General features: G+C 37.5%; 1 protein-coding gene and 1 non-coding gene across 2 annotated transcripts; one reads left to right on the top strand and one right to left on the bottom strand.

The window, feature by feature from the left end:
• The first annotated feature begins 222 nt into the window (after positions 1–222).
• Positions 223–9,681, top strand: LOC129260132 (72 kDa type IV collagenase-like). Its single transcript, XM_054898175.2, has 7 exons — positions 223–603; positions 1,087–1,394; positions 1,866–2,033; positions 2,718–2,818; positions 3,936–4,080; positions 7,149–7,406; positions 7,751–9,681. The coding sequence occupies exons 1-7, from the start codon at positions 224–226 to the stop codon at positions 7,909–7,911; spliced, it is 1,521 nt and encodes a 506-aa protein (XP_054754150.2). The 5' UTR covers position 223; the 3' UTR covers positions 7,912–9,681.
• On the bottom strand, positions 3,173–3,244 carry TRNAG-UCC (transfer RNA glycine (anticodon UCC)). Its single transcript has one exon. It is a non-coding gene; the product is annotated as a tRNA-Gly (tRNA).
• Positions 9,682–14,600: the final 4,919 nt, after the last annotated feature.

Consider the following 14,600-nt stretch of genomic DNA (forward strand, 5'->3'; position numbering starts at 1 on the left):
TTTTAAGAGTGTACTTTAATTTTAACAAATTGAGGTTGTCCCGGTTCAAATCCTATTCAATCGGTTATTAGGGGCAAATGCTTCTTTCTTTTATTTTTCTTTATTAATGTTTTTTGGTTTTGTTTATTGTTGACTTGTTAATTGACTATTTTGTGAAATATCTTTCATACGTAGTAAACTATACCTTTGACATAGTGTACGTTGTCTCTTACTGCAGCAATTCATGGAAAAGTACAAATACCTGGAGGACCTAACTCCACCGAGTCAGCTGGTCGCATCTCAGGACGATAGGCAGCGGTCGTCGCAGACGTACACGACCACGCCAAGCAAGAAACGGGTGATGTCGAAACTAGATCAACTCCAGACGTACCTCCGTGTCCCCGTCACCGGGCAGATCGACGAAGCCACGATCGAAGCGATGCGACGACCACGATGCGGCCAAGCCGATCCGGACATCGCCGAGCTGAACGATACGGAGGACGAAGATGAAAACGATGTGCAGGAAGAAGAAAACAGTGGAAGACGGAAGAAGCAGAAAAGAAGGCGACATAAACGATATGCACTTGCAGGCGATAGATGGAGTAATAAGCATATTACATACAGGTAAGATATGTGTAAATTGTTTATCCTTTGACCCAATTTATAACGACATCGTAGTATCAGATTTAATAACAGACTAAAACATACATGTTACATTATTCTTGAAATTAAATGATTGATAATTACTGAGATATTTCATATTTCCGACAAACAATGTGTGTCGACGCTGGAAGAGTGAATGCTATTTGCCAAACTTTCGTCAACCGATCTCAAATACCCTTTTCTTTCAAACTTTGAAATATTCATGAGTTAATTAATGTTTTAAAAGGTCAAATCTTATGAATGCCTCTAAATCTACTGGTGATTTAATGAACCAAAAGTTAAACACTTTCAGAGCTACGATTTTCGTGCGTTTTCTTTTTTACTTCATTTCTTGTGACAACTGATTATTACAACATGAACTTGATATATCGAGGGTGTTACACGTTAGATTTAAAAAGATTATCACAAATGTAAATCTAATCAAAATCATTTCCTCCACATCAGAATCGATAACTACCCGACCAGCGTTTGGATCCCAAGGAGGAAGGTCCAGGACTCTATCTCGAGAGCGCTCCAGATGTGGAGCGACGTCACCCCTCTCGAGTTCCGTATGCTCGACGACTGGGACATCGATGACGAGGACGCCGACATCTATGTATCCTTCTCCAAGTACCGCCACGGCGACCCGTATCCATTCGATGGGCCGGACGGCACCATCGCCCACGCTTATTTGCCGAATGGACAATTCGGCGACCTCGACGGCGACGTCCATTTCGATGACTCGGAGTTCTTCTCTTATGATGGCGAATCGGGTATGTTGTTGCTGTTGTGTTTTAATATTTGGTTATGTGTTTTACATGGAAATCATCATTGAGTTCTTAAAGTGGGTGGGGTCACTGATATTATAGGTTATTAGAGGGAACGAAATCATTGTATACATGTTGCAATTATCATGATTATCCTGTCCCCCTTCTCTATATATCCCTCCTCCTTTTTTCTATTCTCCTATTTTTTTATTCTTCTCTTTATTCTTGATGTTGTTATCCTTGATATTCTTCTTCTTCCTCCTCTTCCTCCTCCTCTTCTTCTTTTTCATTTTCTTTCTTCTTCTTCTTCTAATTCTTCTTGCATGTTTTATACTATCTACGTCATGCACACGTCATGCAAGTCATGTAGATACTTTTTAAGCACACGACTTTCGTGAAGCATCTGATAGATAGTTTTACCTTTATAATACATTCTAATATATAAATGAATTGTTAATTCTCTTCTTCTTGATGCAGGCTATAATCTATTCAAAGTGGCCGCCCACGAACTTGGACATAGCCTCGGCCTTGAACATTCGCACACCATGGGTTCGATCATGGTTCCAGACTACGCGGGTTTTAAGGGCGATGATAACGAATTCAAGTTGGGCGATGACGACATTAGGGCGATTCAAGTACTATACGGTAAGTTTTCTATGAAATACCAAGAACATGGGTACAAATATACCCAGCAAAAAATTGTGGTGCTAACCAATGGACAAAGAGGACCATGCCAGATATTTTGGTGTTGTTAGATCAACACCTATGGGTTTTACAGCACCTTTGGTTAACACTTTGACATTCTTTGGTGTTATGTTCAATCTCTAGGGTGTAATATTAACACAAGCTCAGGATGTGGTTTTCTCTATGGACACCAACTGGTGACAGTTTTAACACCAAAGTTTTTTTTACAAAATACTCTAAAATAATACTTTTTATAACATTAAAAATGGCATATGAATGTACAACACAATATACTTCCTTTTTTACAATCATTATTTGATTAGTTTGCAAGGCGTTGAGTCACTTTAAGTCGAAAAAAGTTGTTACATGGGAAAGAAAAAGAATGGAAATATAATACGTTCAGAGTGTCATCTGTCATCAAGCTCATCATTCTGTTTAAATGTCAAAACTTCATTTGTTTTTTTCATTATATAAGAAAAATCATTGTTCTCGACAACTGTTAAATCCGCTCCCCCAAAAAACCTTTTACAAAAAAGTAACTTAAGAAGAAACACTGTCTTATTTTTCTCTCAACCCCCCCCCCCCCTTTCTCTCTCTATCTATCTCCCTCCCCCTCTCTTCTCTTATCTTCTATTCTCTTTTCAGGTGATCCCAGTATACCTCGTTATAAAGGCAATCCAAGAGCTGAGTGCAACAAGGCATTCGACGCCACAGCGCTAATAGATGGGACATTATTTATATTCAGAGTAAGATTATATAATGCAGGCCTATATTAACAAATGCGATATCCTATTTGTCCTAATGATTAAATTTGAATGGAAATACTTTCTTCGTTTGCAAAATTTAGATTGAATGAATAGATGCCTTAAAGTAATTGATCCCCAAACTACCTATTCGCTGAGCCTATACTATATGGAACATGCGAGTACCGGTATGCATCTTAAGAGTCATCAATGCATTTGGCGTATTCAAGGTCCATGGGGGTAATGTAGGTGGATGATGAATAATTATAATAAAAAATTGAATAGCCAGCTACTTTTTATTGAAAAAATAATGAATTTGGAATAGTGCAGCACTTTACGATTGGAAAGAAAAAAAATTGCGTTGGCCGGGAGTCGAACCCGGGTCAATTGCTTGGAAGGCAACTATGCTAACCGCTATACCACCAACGCTTCGATGAAAGTGATGGGTGACCAATTGTTATATAAAGCAAAAGCGGTTTGTAGTCCACTGTACTGGGATGTAAGTATGTTAGGTACATAATCAGTTATATTTTCAGTAATACTACGCTAAAGATATTTCACAAGTTAATTAATTTCTTTAATAAAAACGAGGGTAAATATTGACAAGTATGGTATCTTCAAAGTACAAAACAGAAGAAAAGGTTCATATATTTACCGTAGAGGGCGGCAATCCACTCATCGATGTAGTTCGAGCGTGAGTCGCCAACATAATTCGGTTTGGGTGATGTTTGTTATGGTAATTTTCTAACTGGGGGGGGGGCGTCAGGTATACATAACAATAATAAGCTGTGCACTGACATAGCAACGCACCCCGCTCATTGTACAATTCATTGAAGTGATTTTGTTATTCTTTGGAAACCCCTAGTTATGGGCCTTATGGGGGTCATAATAGTGACAGAAGTCGAATTCATCTATCGTAACTGTACATTATTTTCATTGTTAGAGCATGCATGTGCAGATGTGGATCCCGAATGGGGGGGGGTCGGGCACTGGAATACAGTCCAAAGTTGAGGCTGCTGCCCCCCGCCCCCCCCCCCCCCCCCCTGGTGAACCACGCTGGTCCCTTTTTCTCTAGATTAAATTGTAAAATGATTGCCTATATTTTTCCAATTCTATGTAGGATCGACGTTTCTGGCGATTGAAGAAGATCGGAAAAACATTGTCACCAAAGAAAGGAGAGAAAATAGCGCGGAGATTTCCCAAAATGCCGCATAAAATAGACACCGTTTACCAAAGAAAAGATGGTCATATTGTAGCTCTTAAAGGTGAGCTATTTCCGTTTAATGTTGTTTTATCATCATGCCGGGCGATATTAAACAGATACCATCGAGTGCATTAGTAAGAATTATAAACGCAAGGTATATAGACTATTCTAACTTAATTGGATTGTTTTTGATAACTTTTTAATGTGTCTATTTAAAGGTCAAGTCCACCACAGGAAAATGTTGATTTGAATAAATAGAGAAAAATCAAACTAGCACAACGCTGAAAATTTCAACAAAATCGGATGTAAAATAAGAAAGTTATGACATTTTAAATTTTCGCTTATTTAAAAAAAAACAGTGATATGCACAACTCAGTGACATGCAAATGAGACAGTCGATGATGTCCCTCACTATTTATTTTTATTTGTTTATTGTTTGAATTATACAATATTCCATTTTTTACAAATTTGACAATATGGACTAACTTGACTGAACCATATATTATTAAACAATAGTAATTCCGGGGAGGAATTATTGTTGTTTCACTTGACAATGAGGAGAAAATTACAATATTTCATAAAATACAAAAGAAATAGTGAATGGATGATGTCATCAGTCTCCTCATTTGCATACCGACCAGGATGTGCATAATAACTGTTTTGTGAAATTAAGCGAAACTTTTAAATGTCATAAATTTCTTATTTCACATCCGATTTTTATGAAATTTTTAGTGTTATGTTTGTTGGATTTTGCTCTTTTTATTCAAATAAACTTTTTGTTGGGGTAGACTTGTCCTTTAATATCCGAACAAAAATGATGTTTATTATTTTGTTTCATGATTATGATAGAGATGTCGACCTTTCTTATTACGATCAACCACCCTCATCTAAAAAACTATGACCGGTCAATAGAATGCACTGGCGTAAATCCGTGTTGATGGGTGGGGGGGATGACTGAAATATTTTGGCATTTTTTTTGCAATCATGTTTTTAGATATGCAAGGAATTGTCATTGATATGTCCACAGTGGCGTACCGTGGGTCACGGAATTGGGGGGGGGGGGGGCATCGGCAAAATTTTTGAATCACTGAGTGAGCGCACTCAGTTGCCAGTTATTCTAACCTAATAGAGACATGGACAATGTCATTAAAGGGATATGTATCTCACTGATCAAATAATGCGAGCGCGAAGCGCGAGCTGAAATTTTTTTATATTCACACCTAAAAAGGGGCATTGTAATCAAATTTGTGTAATCATGATAGGTACCTGTCTCGCTAAACAATGCGAGCGCTGAAGTTTTCGTATATTTTGACCCCAAACAGCGAGATTTTAAGGAATATATTTTAGGAATCCATTAAGAGCATGCATATCTCACCATAGTCATCTAATGCGAGTGCCAAGCGCTTGCTGATTTTATCAGAATTACATCTGAACACATGAAACATTTTTTGTAGTCATTGCAATCATGATTATCATACGCATCTCACTAATCAAATATTGCGAGCGTGAAGCGCGAGCTGAAAATTTAGATAGTTCAGACCTGAAGTGGACATTCTAAGGTTTCTTTGTAGGAATTAACTAGGACCATACGTATTTCATTAACCAAATGATGCGAGCGAGAAGCGCGAGCTGAAAATTTTTTATATTCAGATCAGAAGAAGTGACATTTTAAGGACTGATTTTAGGAATTCATGAAGAGCAGACATATCTCACCAATCCACTAATGCGAACGTAATCACGGACAGGAAATGTTTCATATATTTTGACATTCGATCTTGATCCCTTCCCAAAGACCCCAACATTGATGAATTGGAAGAAACGGGGGTTTCTCTTCAATGTTATAATAAGGACATAAGTATTTCGTTTGGAAATGGTGAACTGGCTCTTTATTTGCATTTTATGATTTAATAAAAAATAAAATTGTTTTATTTGTTAAGCGGTATTTCAGGAAGAATTTTCACCAATAAAACAATTATCTCTTGTGATTTTTTGTTCCATTTCTTTCGTAAAAAGTGGGGGGATGTTTGTACAGGCCATCCCCCCCTCCTCGAAAAGTGGGGGGATATATCCCCCCCATCCCCCCCCCCCCGGGATTTACGCCAGTGATAGAATGATTCACTATAGTACCAGTCGTTAGCAAAATTTCCTGATGGTTGGTCACGTGGTGGATTGATTTCAGCCAATCATTGTTTTGATAACTAAGTTATATTACCTTTTATATACAATTTTTACTATAAACTTTTGGAAATTGTATAGGCCTTTTCCAAGATGCAGACGCTCTTAAGAAGAACACAATTTTAAAGCACCCTTTTTATAAGAAATTCAATGTATTCTTTTCTCAACATGACTTATTGTAATATCCTCGGCATTTTATTTTTATTTATTTATTTTTATTTTTTTTTCATTTTGCAGTTTCAAAATCTCTATTTGCGATACCTGTTTTTTTATTCTTCCGGTCCCTAACTCTTTTGATTCTTCTTATCCTCTATTTTTCAAAATTTGACAATCATAAGGACGGTTGCCCCGCCCCCCCCCCCCCCCCCCCCCCCCCCCATGTATGATACGTATGTACCGCGGTCGAGACCACTTCAGCCTAAATTTCCGTTCCATATAGCATCATCAATTTAGAAAGCCATAGAAATTCCTATTTTTCCCCGTTCGAGACCCTCAAATTTGTGGTTTGTCGTGCATGCCCATCGTGATCTACTCAGCCCGATATGCGATATGAATCTAGCAAGACCCGCGCGTGCTTTTTTTTCGGCTGCTACTACATAGCCGCTACCATGCTGCGATTGCAATGAGTTCTGGAGACCCCCATTTTTATGTGGTCAGTTCCAAAGCATTGCATTTTTAGCAATTGTTGATCCAAGAACCGTTCCGGAGACCCCCATTTTAAGACTAAGATTTAGGTCCAGAGCCCCCCTTTTTTCGACTTTGGTGTGGCACATAGGTATCATGTTATAATTCGAGTAGACCCCAGGGGTCGCCCCAACGCCGGGGCATAAAGCTATTTCGTTAAATTTTATTTTGATCATCGAACATTATGTGGTCGAAGGTAAAAATACTGAAGATATTTATATTCCTATCTAAATTTTACGCAAACAAATTTATCTCAATTGTTCCCAACAGGTCATTTGATGTGGATTTATAAGGGTAAGACATTGTTACCCGGTTTCCCGCGCTCTGTCCGGTCCCGGAACATGCCGGGTCGCGTGGATGCCGCCCTCCACTTCCGGGCCTACAACAAAACTTATTTCTTCCGGGGGCCATACGTTTGGCGCTATGATGAAAAGAGAGAATACGTTGATGGTGGATTTCCGAGATTGACGAAAGATGTCTTCGCGGGGGTTCAGACGCCCGTCAATGCAGCGTTCCAATATACTGATAGTAAGTAGGCCTTCACCTCGATCAGCCCCCTCTCCCCCCCCCCCAAAAAAAAAAGAACAAGGAGGAGGGGGAGGAGGAGAATGATTGAGTTCATCGCATTTACATGTGCACCCCGAAGTATATGAATTAAATAAATGAATGAATAAACATAAAAATAAATAAATAAATGAATATGCGAATGAACAAAAAATAAATGAATAAATATTCAAAGATAAATAAATAATGAAAATAAGAAATGAACAAGATACGAATAGTTTAAAAATGAGAAGAAATGTTTTTACATGCACCCCTTCTTCAGATCAATATTTTAATTACCATCATGTTTTCCTTTCTTTTCTATGTAGAAAATCTTTATTTCCTCCAACGTAAGAAGTACCAAAAATACAGCACGGAACACCGAAGCGCCGATCCCGGATATCCGCGGTACTTTGGCGAGGATTTCATCATGTGCACAACCAAAAACTATAGGTCTGATAAATCTAAACAGGCTAAAGTCAAACAATGATTGGTATCGATAACTCAGAACGATAAACCTTCTACACTCATCGGTCAATCGGGTATTTCTTTTACCGGTTTATGACACATTGCTCGGTTCATCTTTGAACCGAATAAGAGGTAATTCTCTTCTGGTATTGTGACCCATAGATACTATCTTGGACACAATACAGAAGAGAAGATACGAAACAGGTCAGGGAAAAGTGCCCGCGTGATGTCAATTTTCTTCAAGTGCCTGGGAGACCCGTGTGGCCGACCCATTGGAATTTTATCGTCAACTTTACATTATGAAGGCTTCTGGTCTATTTTTAAGTATTTTTTTTCTAAAGAAGATTATGTCAGTTTTATACACTTGACCTCTCTCCCGATCTATCCATGTCTCCGCCCTTTCCTCGAGTTACTTGTTGATGTCGATAATGTTGTTGCTGATGTGCTGTTGCTGCTGTTGTTGTTAGTGTTGTTGGTGTTGTTTCGTAAGTTCCTCTATCTCTACTTATGTGGGCTATCGCTATTGTCAGTGAAATCATTTGCTATGTGGCCAGACCGAACGCACTCGGAAGCCAGACTCGTGTTTTTTCCCCCCATCATTCATCATTCAACTTGAAATCTATAATTTCTATTCTGGGAAAATAAGAATTGTGTCTTCCAAAGCATCAAGTCTTTTTTAATTCATCTCTACCATCAATCTTGATTTCAATCTCCTAAAAGAAAATACCTTCATCGTAAACAGGTAAATCATCTTTTCCCCCGTCCATGGAGAAATGTCCCTGGCCCTTCCTCACATTCAGTTTTTTTTTCTCTTTTTCACCCCCCCCCCCCCGACAGCCTACACAAAGGTGGGCTTAATTGTAACATTTACTCAGGAAGATAAAGAGCGGGGGTGCTCAAGGGGGCCCTCATTTATCTGCTCATATCGTAATAAAATTAATATTGAAAGCCTATATTGATCGGGGGAAGAGTCATAGCTGTTGTGCACCCATTTGAGCTACACCCCAAATGTATTAATGCATGTTCTCATTCGTAGTGAAGCTCCAATTATTGATGTCACCCCCTCCCTGTTAACAGAGGCTTTGATCCTGGGGGCAAGGGTGATCGCCCCATGAAAATATTTAGGGAGATTACACATCGATTTGCCACCCCACCCCATAATTTGAACAACTTGAAAAACTATAATATGCAATGCAAATATATATTGAAAAAAACCAATGGAAAGCACAATGAAATCATTAGGCCTAAACATGGCATAAAAATACATTTAAAAAACTTGTCAATTTTTCGGTGCGCTTTACGCAGAAATTGCTGTAATGTAATTTGGAGAGCGCACCGAAAATTTTTGATTTTTTTTCAGTTTTGCCCCCCCCCCCCTTACCAAACGTGGACCGACGCCCCTTCCCGTTAAATATTACATTGTTACCAATGCAAGTACATCATTGATAACAAGATGTACCTTCCAGAGGTCACTTGAACTTTTAAAACGCCATGTAGGTCTTCGACTTCAAGGTTTTTTTTTGTCATGCCGTTGACTGGCTGTTTTGAAGATTTTTTTTATCAAGCCTTGCTGCTTCCTTGCCCTTCATCACCCGTCACGTTTTGGCGAAAGATTTATTCAAAGAGAAACAATATTTTAATGGAGAGCCTGCATCGTCTGCTCATTGTGAAAACAGGGAGATTTTGCAATTACAACGGGAACAGTTTCCGCAACGTGGTAAATCTATTGAAAATGCATCAAATCACAATAGACAGCTGAGAGGCCTTTGTCGAAAATTGGTTCGAAGCTGACAAAAAATTGATATATGCCTTTTGTCCAGAGTCACGGACGAAACTGCTCTTTCGGTTCACTGGTTTTCGACAAAGACCTCTTTGTCATGAAACGCTTTTGGCAATAGATTCTCTGCGTTCCAGAAGGCGTCTGTGTATTGGTTGCGAAAACTCAATAACGGGGGAGAGTTCACACAGGATTTTCTTAGCCCCGGACTATCGCTAACCCCGTACTATCCTTAACCCCGTACTATTTTTTTTCCTTTTTACACATGCCAAATTGTTATTGCTAACCCCGGATAAGGAATACTTGCTTTTCACACACGAAACTCGCTAACCCCGGACTAGTGGTTTTTGTCGATCATTCGTAGTACAAGTACTTCACTCGTACCTTTTTACACACGCTACAATTTCCTTAACCCCGTACTATAGGTGGGGCCAAATTGCCATTTAGCCCCACCTATAGTCATGATAGTACGGGGTTAAGCTTAGCCCACTTTCGTTTTACACTAGCGATCTTAACCCCGTACTATCGCTCTTAGCACCGCAATTGCTGGGATAACCCTGCTTTTTTGCAGGGCCAAATAATCCCGTACTAAAGGTGGGGTTAGCCCACTTTGCAAAAATGCTGTGTAAAAAGAAAGTGGGCTAAGCTTAACCCCGTACTATAGGTGGGGCTAAATGGCAATTTAGCCCCACCTATAGTACGGGGTTAAGGAAATTTTAGCGTGTGTAAAAAGGGTAGAAGACTCTTGATGGTCGGAGGGGGCGTATAATACCGAAACCCGTTCCCTAATATATCCTACCCCTCCAAATTAATATGATTTAAAATCACGAATTGACGGTGCTTCATTTCGTTATTCGTTGTATCAAATTCTTCAGTTTTTGTACCAATTAAATTAAATCAATTCAGGTTCATCTATTCACAACACAATCATTAAAATTAACTCTTGATATTATGGATGATAAACAAGCATTCTCATGTTTACTATTTCTACTTGTGAATACTATTCTGTGAAAAACGCTGTTTAAAATTTCGAGCACGTTGTTTAAGCCCATCACTCTAGCAACTATTGTTTAAACTTATTTAACAGCTGTTTAAACTTTTGAAACAAATTGTTTACAATTACGAGAATAGTTTTAACAACTTGTTTTTAGAGTGACAGGCTTAAACCATAGAGCTATTAATATCTTCATGCTTAAACAATGTGCTATTTTGTACTATGTATTTTTTTTCGAAGTGATATTAGTGATTTTTTAGATTGAAATCCATTCTCGGACTCCCAAGTCATAATGTTATCTCGGCGAATGTGATCTGAGTAATGCAGTGCTATATTTGCACTGTAGTAATTCTACATTTTATTTTCAAAGAGTGTGTGATATCATGGATATTATGCTTGGAAATTTATTGATAAACAATATTGCCTGAATTGGCGACACCTCAAATTTGTAATTATCATTATTGGATTGTTGGTGATGAAACGTTATACATTCGTAATAGTAATAAAGACTGATTCATACAAGTCAGGATAATACTACAAATTACTTTATGATTATGATAATTGGGGTCCGACCGCTAGTCTTAAGGACCGCTATTCATAATGTCCACTATTCACCATTCATGATCATAGGAAAAGAGGCACTGTTTTCATTAAAATTGTCATTATCCATACCAGTATTGGATCGCTATTCATAATTAAAGAAGGGTCGTTATTCATAATGAAATAAAATGATCTTCATGATAAAAAAAACTAATCTGACTATATACAGACCCTTTTCTCGTATTATGACATGGGCTTTTCTTCCAATGCATAGTAAAACGCTATTTAAACTTTTATTCAACGCTGTTTACTATAATTATGAACATTGCAGTAATTGTTTAAACAACAAGACAGTTTTCGATATTTTAACCAACAAATTTTAATTTCTGATATTTTAATTTTAAGCAGTGTTTTACTGAGTAATTGATGATGGATATGACTATTTTCTTCTGCCATGACAAGCAAACGTTATTCATTATGCCTATTTTGAAAAGAGGTCCTTAGTGTCAATCAATGTACATTATGATTAGCGAATCTTTCTCGATTTTTTATGAGTAACAACTCGATTTGGGATAATTTTATGAATAGCGTTCATTATGATTAATGAAGCAACACATTATCATGATTATGGCAAACAAGATGTAGCGTCTCGTCTGCTATAAAATGTGTTTCATTATTTGTCCAATTTTCAATTTAGATAAGCCAGGATAAATTTATAATTATTATTAAATTCATTTATTCCATTTCAAACATAAGACAAAGTAATATGATTCGGATACAAATTTAAGGAAAGCAGTATAAAATAGAGCATGATTATGGACAATTAATGTAAATGACTATTGAGGGGATCCACGATGAATTCTATGTGTGGTCCCTTTATTATAGGGGCTGTATGACGATTGATTGATTGATTGATTTGTAAGGTATTATAACAGGTACAAGCACAACATAAAATGTCAAAATACCTTGAAAGGATAGCCCATGAAAGACAACTATTAATACATTATTTTGAATAAAATATAAATCACAGGTTTGGTGATAAAAATCGTGTAAATATTGTATGAAATTAATATCGATGAGCACTGAAAACCTCGTGTAAACTGTATTATGTAAATCTTATTTGCACTGTCAATAAGCATAAGAACGAGTGGAGTACAGTATATTTAGTTTGTATTTTGTTTAGTCTTCGTAGTTAGTAGATAATATATTCATCAGCTTCAGTGTTTCGATTATAATATGAGAATTTAACTTTAAATTTATCGTTCTGAAATATATTACTTTTTATCAAAAATAAGGTATGAAACATTGAATCTTTTCTGAAATCTTTTATTTAAACTGCTGTCCTATACGATACTTTTTTTTACGAAACGTAAATCATGCATTGTTTTGAAATTTGTTTCTTTTTAGAGAAAACTTTTCGAAAGGCTTTTTTCCCTTGATGATTGAGAGGAGAACTTATTGAATTTTAAGTGGTTAACCTAAACTCGGAAAGTATCCTTCTTAGTTTTGTTTACTTTGTTTTAAATGTTCGTATTTTGTTATTATAAATCATTCAGGGAACTTCATCATGTTAAAGCAGCGCAATAAGACCACTGACGAAGTCACGATGACATGAAAAAGACGTAGTGAATCGATGAATAAATAAATGAATTATGAAATAAACCGATTATGGGGGAAAGCAAAATGCAATGAGAATATTAGCCCATACAAAAATGTAAAATATGACATAGCAACTATATGCTGCATTTAAACAATTTCATTAAACAAAACGGGTTTTTAACGGTCGATTAAAGTTTATCCAACATGATTGTGTAGTCTTCCAATATGATGTAAACGGCGTTGAACGTGTGGGGGAATTTGTATCGAATGAAATAATTGTTACTCTGTAAGCAGGTACGGGAAGATCGTATATGGTTAAGAATAAGTGTAAGTTTCTTATTAAAAAAATAAATGAATTTGATGTACATGTGATTTTATTGTTTTCTTTGTGTGTGTGAGTGTGTATATTTTTTAAATATTGGTTTCTTCATTTTGTTTCTGCAGTGGCCGCGAATGTGAGCCAAAACAGACTTGATGGGGGCATAATGTGGAAAAAAATAGCCTCTTTAAAATGAACATCCAATTTGTGATAGAGTGTGACATATTGAACAATTAATATCACATTTCACCCCTTTCCTGTACCGTTTTTGTTGTTGTTGTTGTTGTTCTCCAGGGGGGGGGGGGTGGATCAGGATGGGATCAAAGTGATGGGTTGCCGGGATGGCCGGGTTCGGAGATGTGAGAGAAGGGAAAATAGAGAGAAGGAAAGAGAGCTGAGAGACATGTGAGAGGGAGAGAGAGAGAGAGAGAAAGAAAGAAAGAAATTCCGACAGGGGAGAGGGTGAGAAGGAGAGGGCGGATTGGCGGATTTTATATGACGGCCATCAGAACACGGAAAGTTAATTGATACAAAACAACTTTCACCGTGAAGAAAATTATAGTGCTAAAATGTGCCTAGACCAAAGAGATATTGACAATGAAAAAGAAATCTTTGGCTTTTGAATGAGGGCAATAAATAAGGATCAATCCGGAAAGAATGACCCTTAATCATCAAAAATAACTTTTAGAATTCTTTGTTTTGCTGCATGAGTTGGCCTATATGGACATGCAGTGCGCTGCGTGTACTGTAGTAATTTACATGAAAAAGTAAACTGCGAGTTTTCTTTGTGTAGGATAACAAGAGATGGCGCTGTTCACAATCGATAGCGGTTTTTACATTCGATTGCGATTTTCGATACTTTGACCATGGGTCGTAATAGGTCCATGCTTTGACCAAGGACCTACTAGTATTTGGTTCTGAACAATATAGGCACCTAAGACCGCCACTTTCGGTAGTCGCATTTTTATAAGGGCAAAATTTTTGTTTTTAAATGAAAAGTTGAAGGCTTTGGAAAAAAAAAAAGCTAGACTGCAGTCAGGCACAGATCAAGAGGAGGGTAAACGATGTCGTACCAGGCTTTGGTGAGCCAAAATAAGGATTCTTTTTGACGGATTCCGGAAATAAGCAAGGGAAGTATTATTCTCGTTGCTAATGTTATTTTAGGGGGTAAGAATAAAGGGTAATTTTCAGTATTTTTTTCTTTTGGTGACTGTGGTCAAAGTGTTATCTTTTCGGAATGAGATCCCTTTTCTCAGTCTTAACTGTGACAATTTTCTTTAGTGTCATTAAAAAAAACCAGATTTTTTTGTACATGCATCGGCCAATGCATGGGCATGCCGTCAAAGCTGAGTTGCCGCTCACTGATTGAATGAAAGGTGAGAATTCTTCATTGGTGATTGGTGGCGATGCTGATTTCTAGGTGACCTCCGATGACCTCCTAATTTGGAGGGATATGGGAAGAAATAGGCCTATACCGTCATT

The sequence above is a fragment of the Lytechinus pictus genome, chromosome 5 (assembly GCF_037042905.1).
Source record: "Lytechinus pictus isolate F3 Inbred chromosome 5, Lp3.0, whole genome shotgun sequence".
Taxonomy (NCBI): Eukaryota; Metazoa; Echinodermata; class Echinoidea; order Temnopleuroida; family Toxopneustidae; genus Lytechinus; species Lytechinus pictus.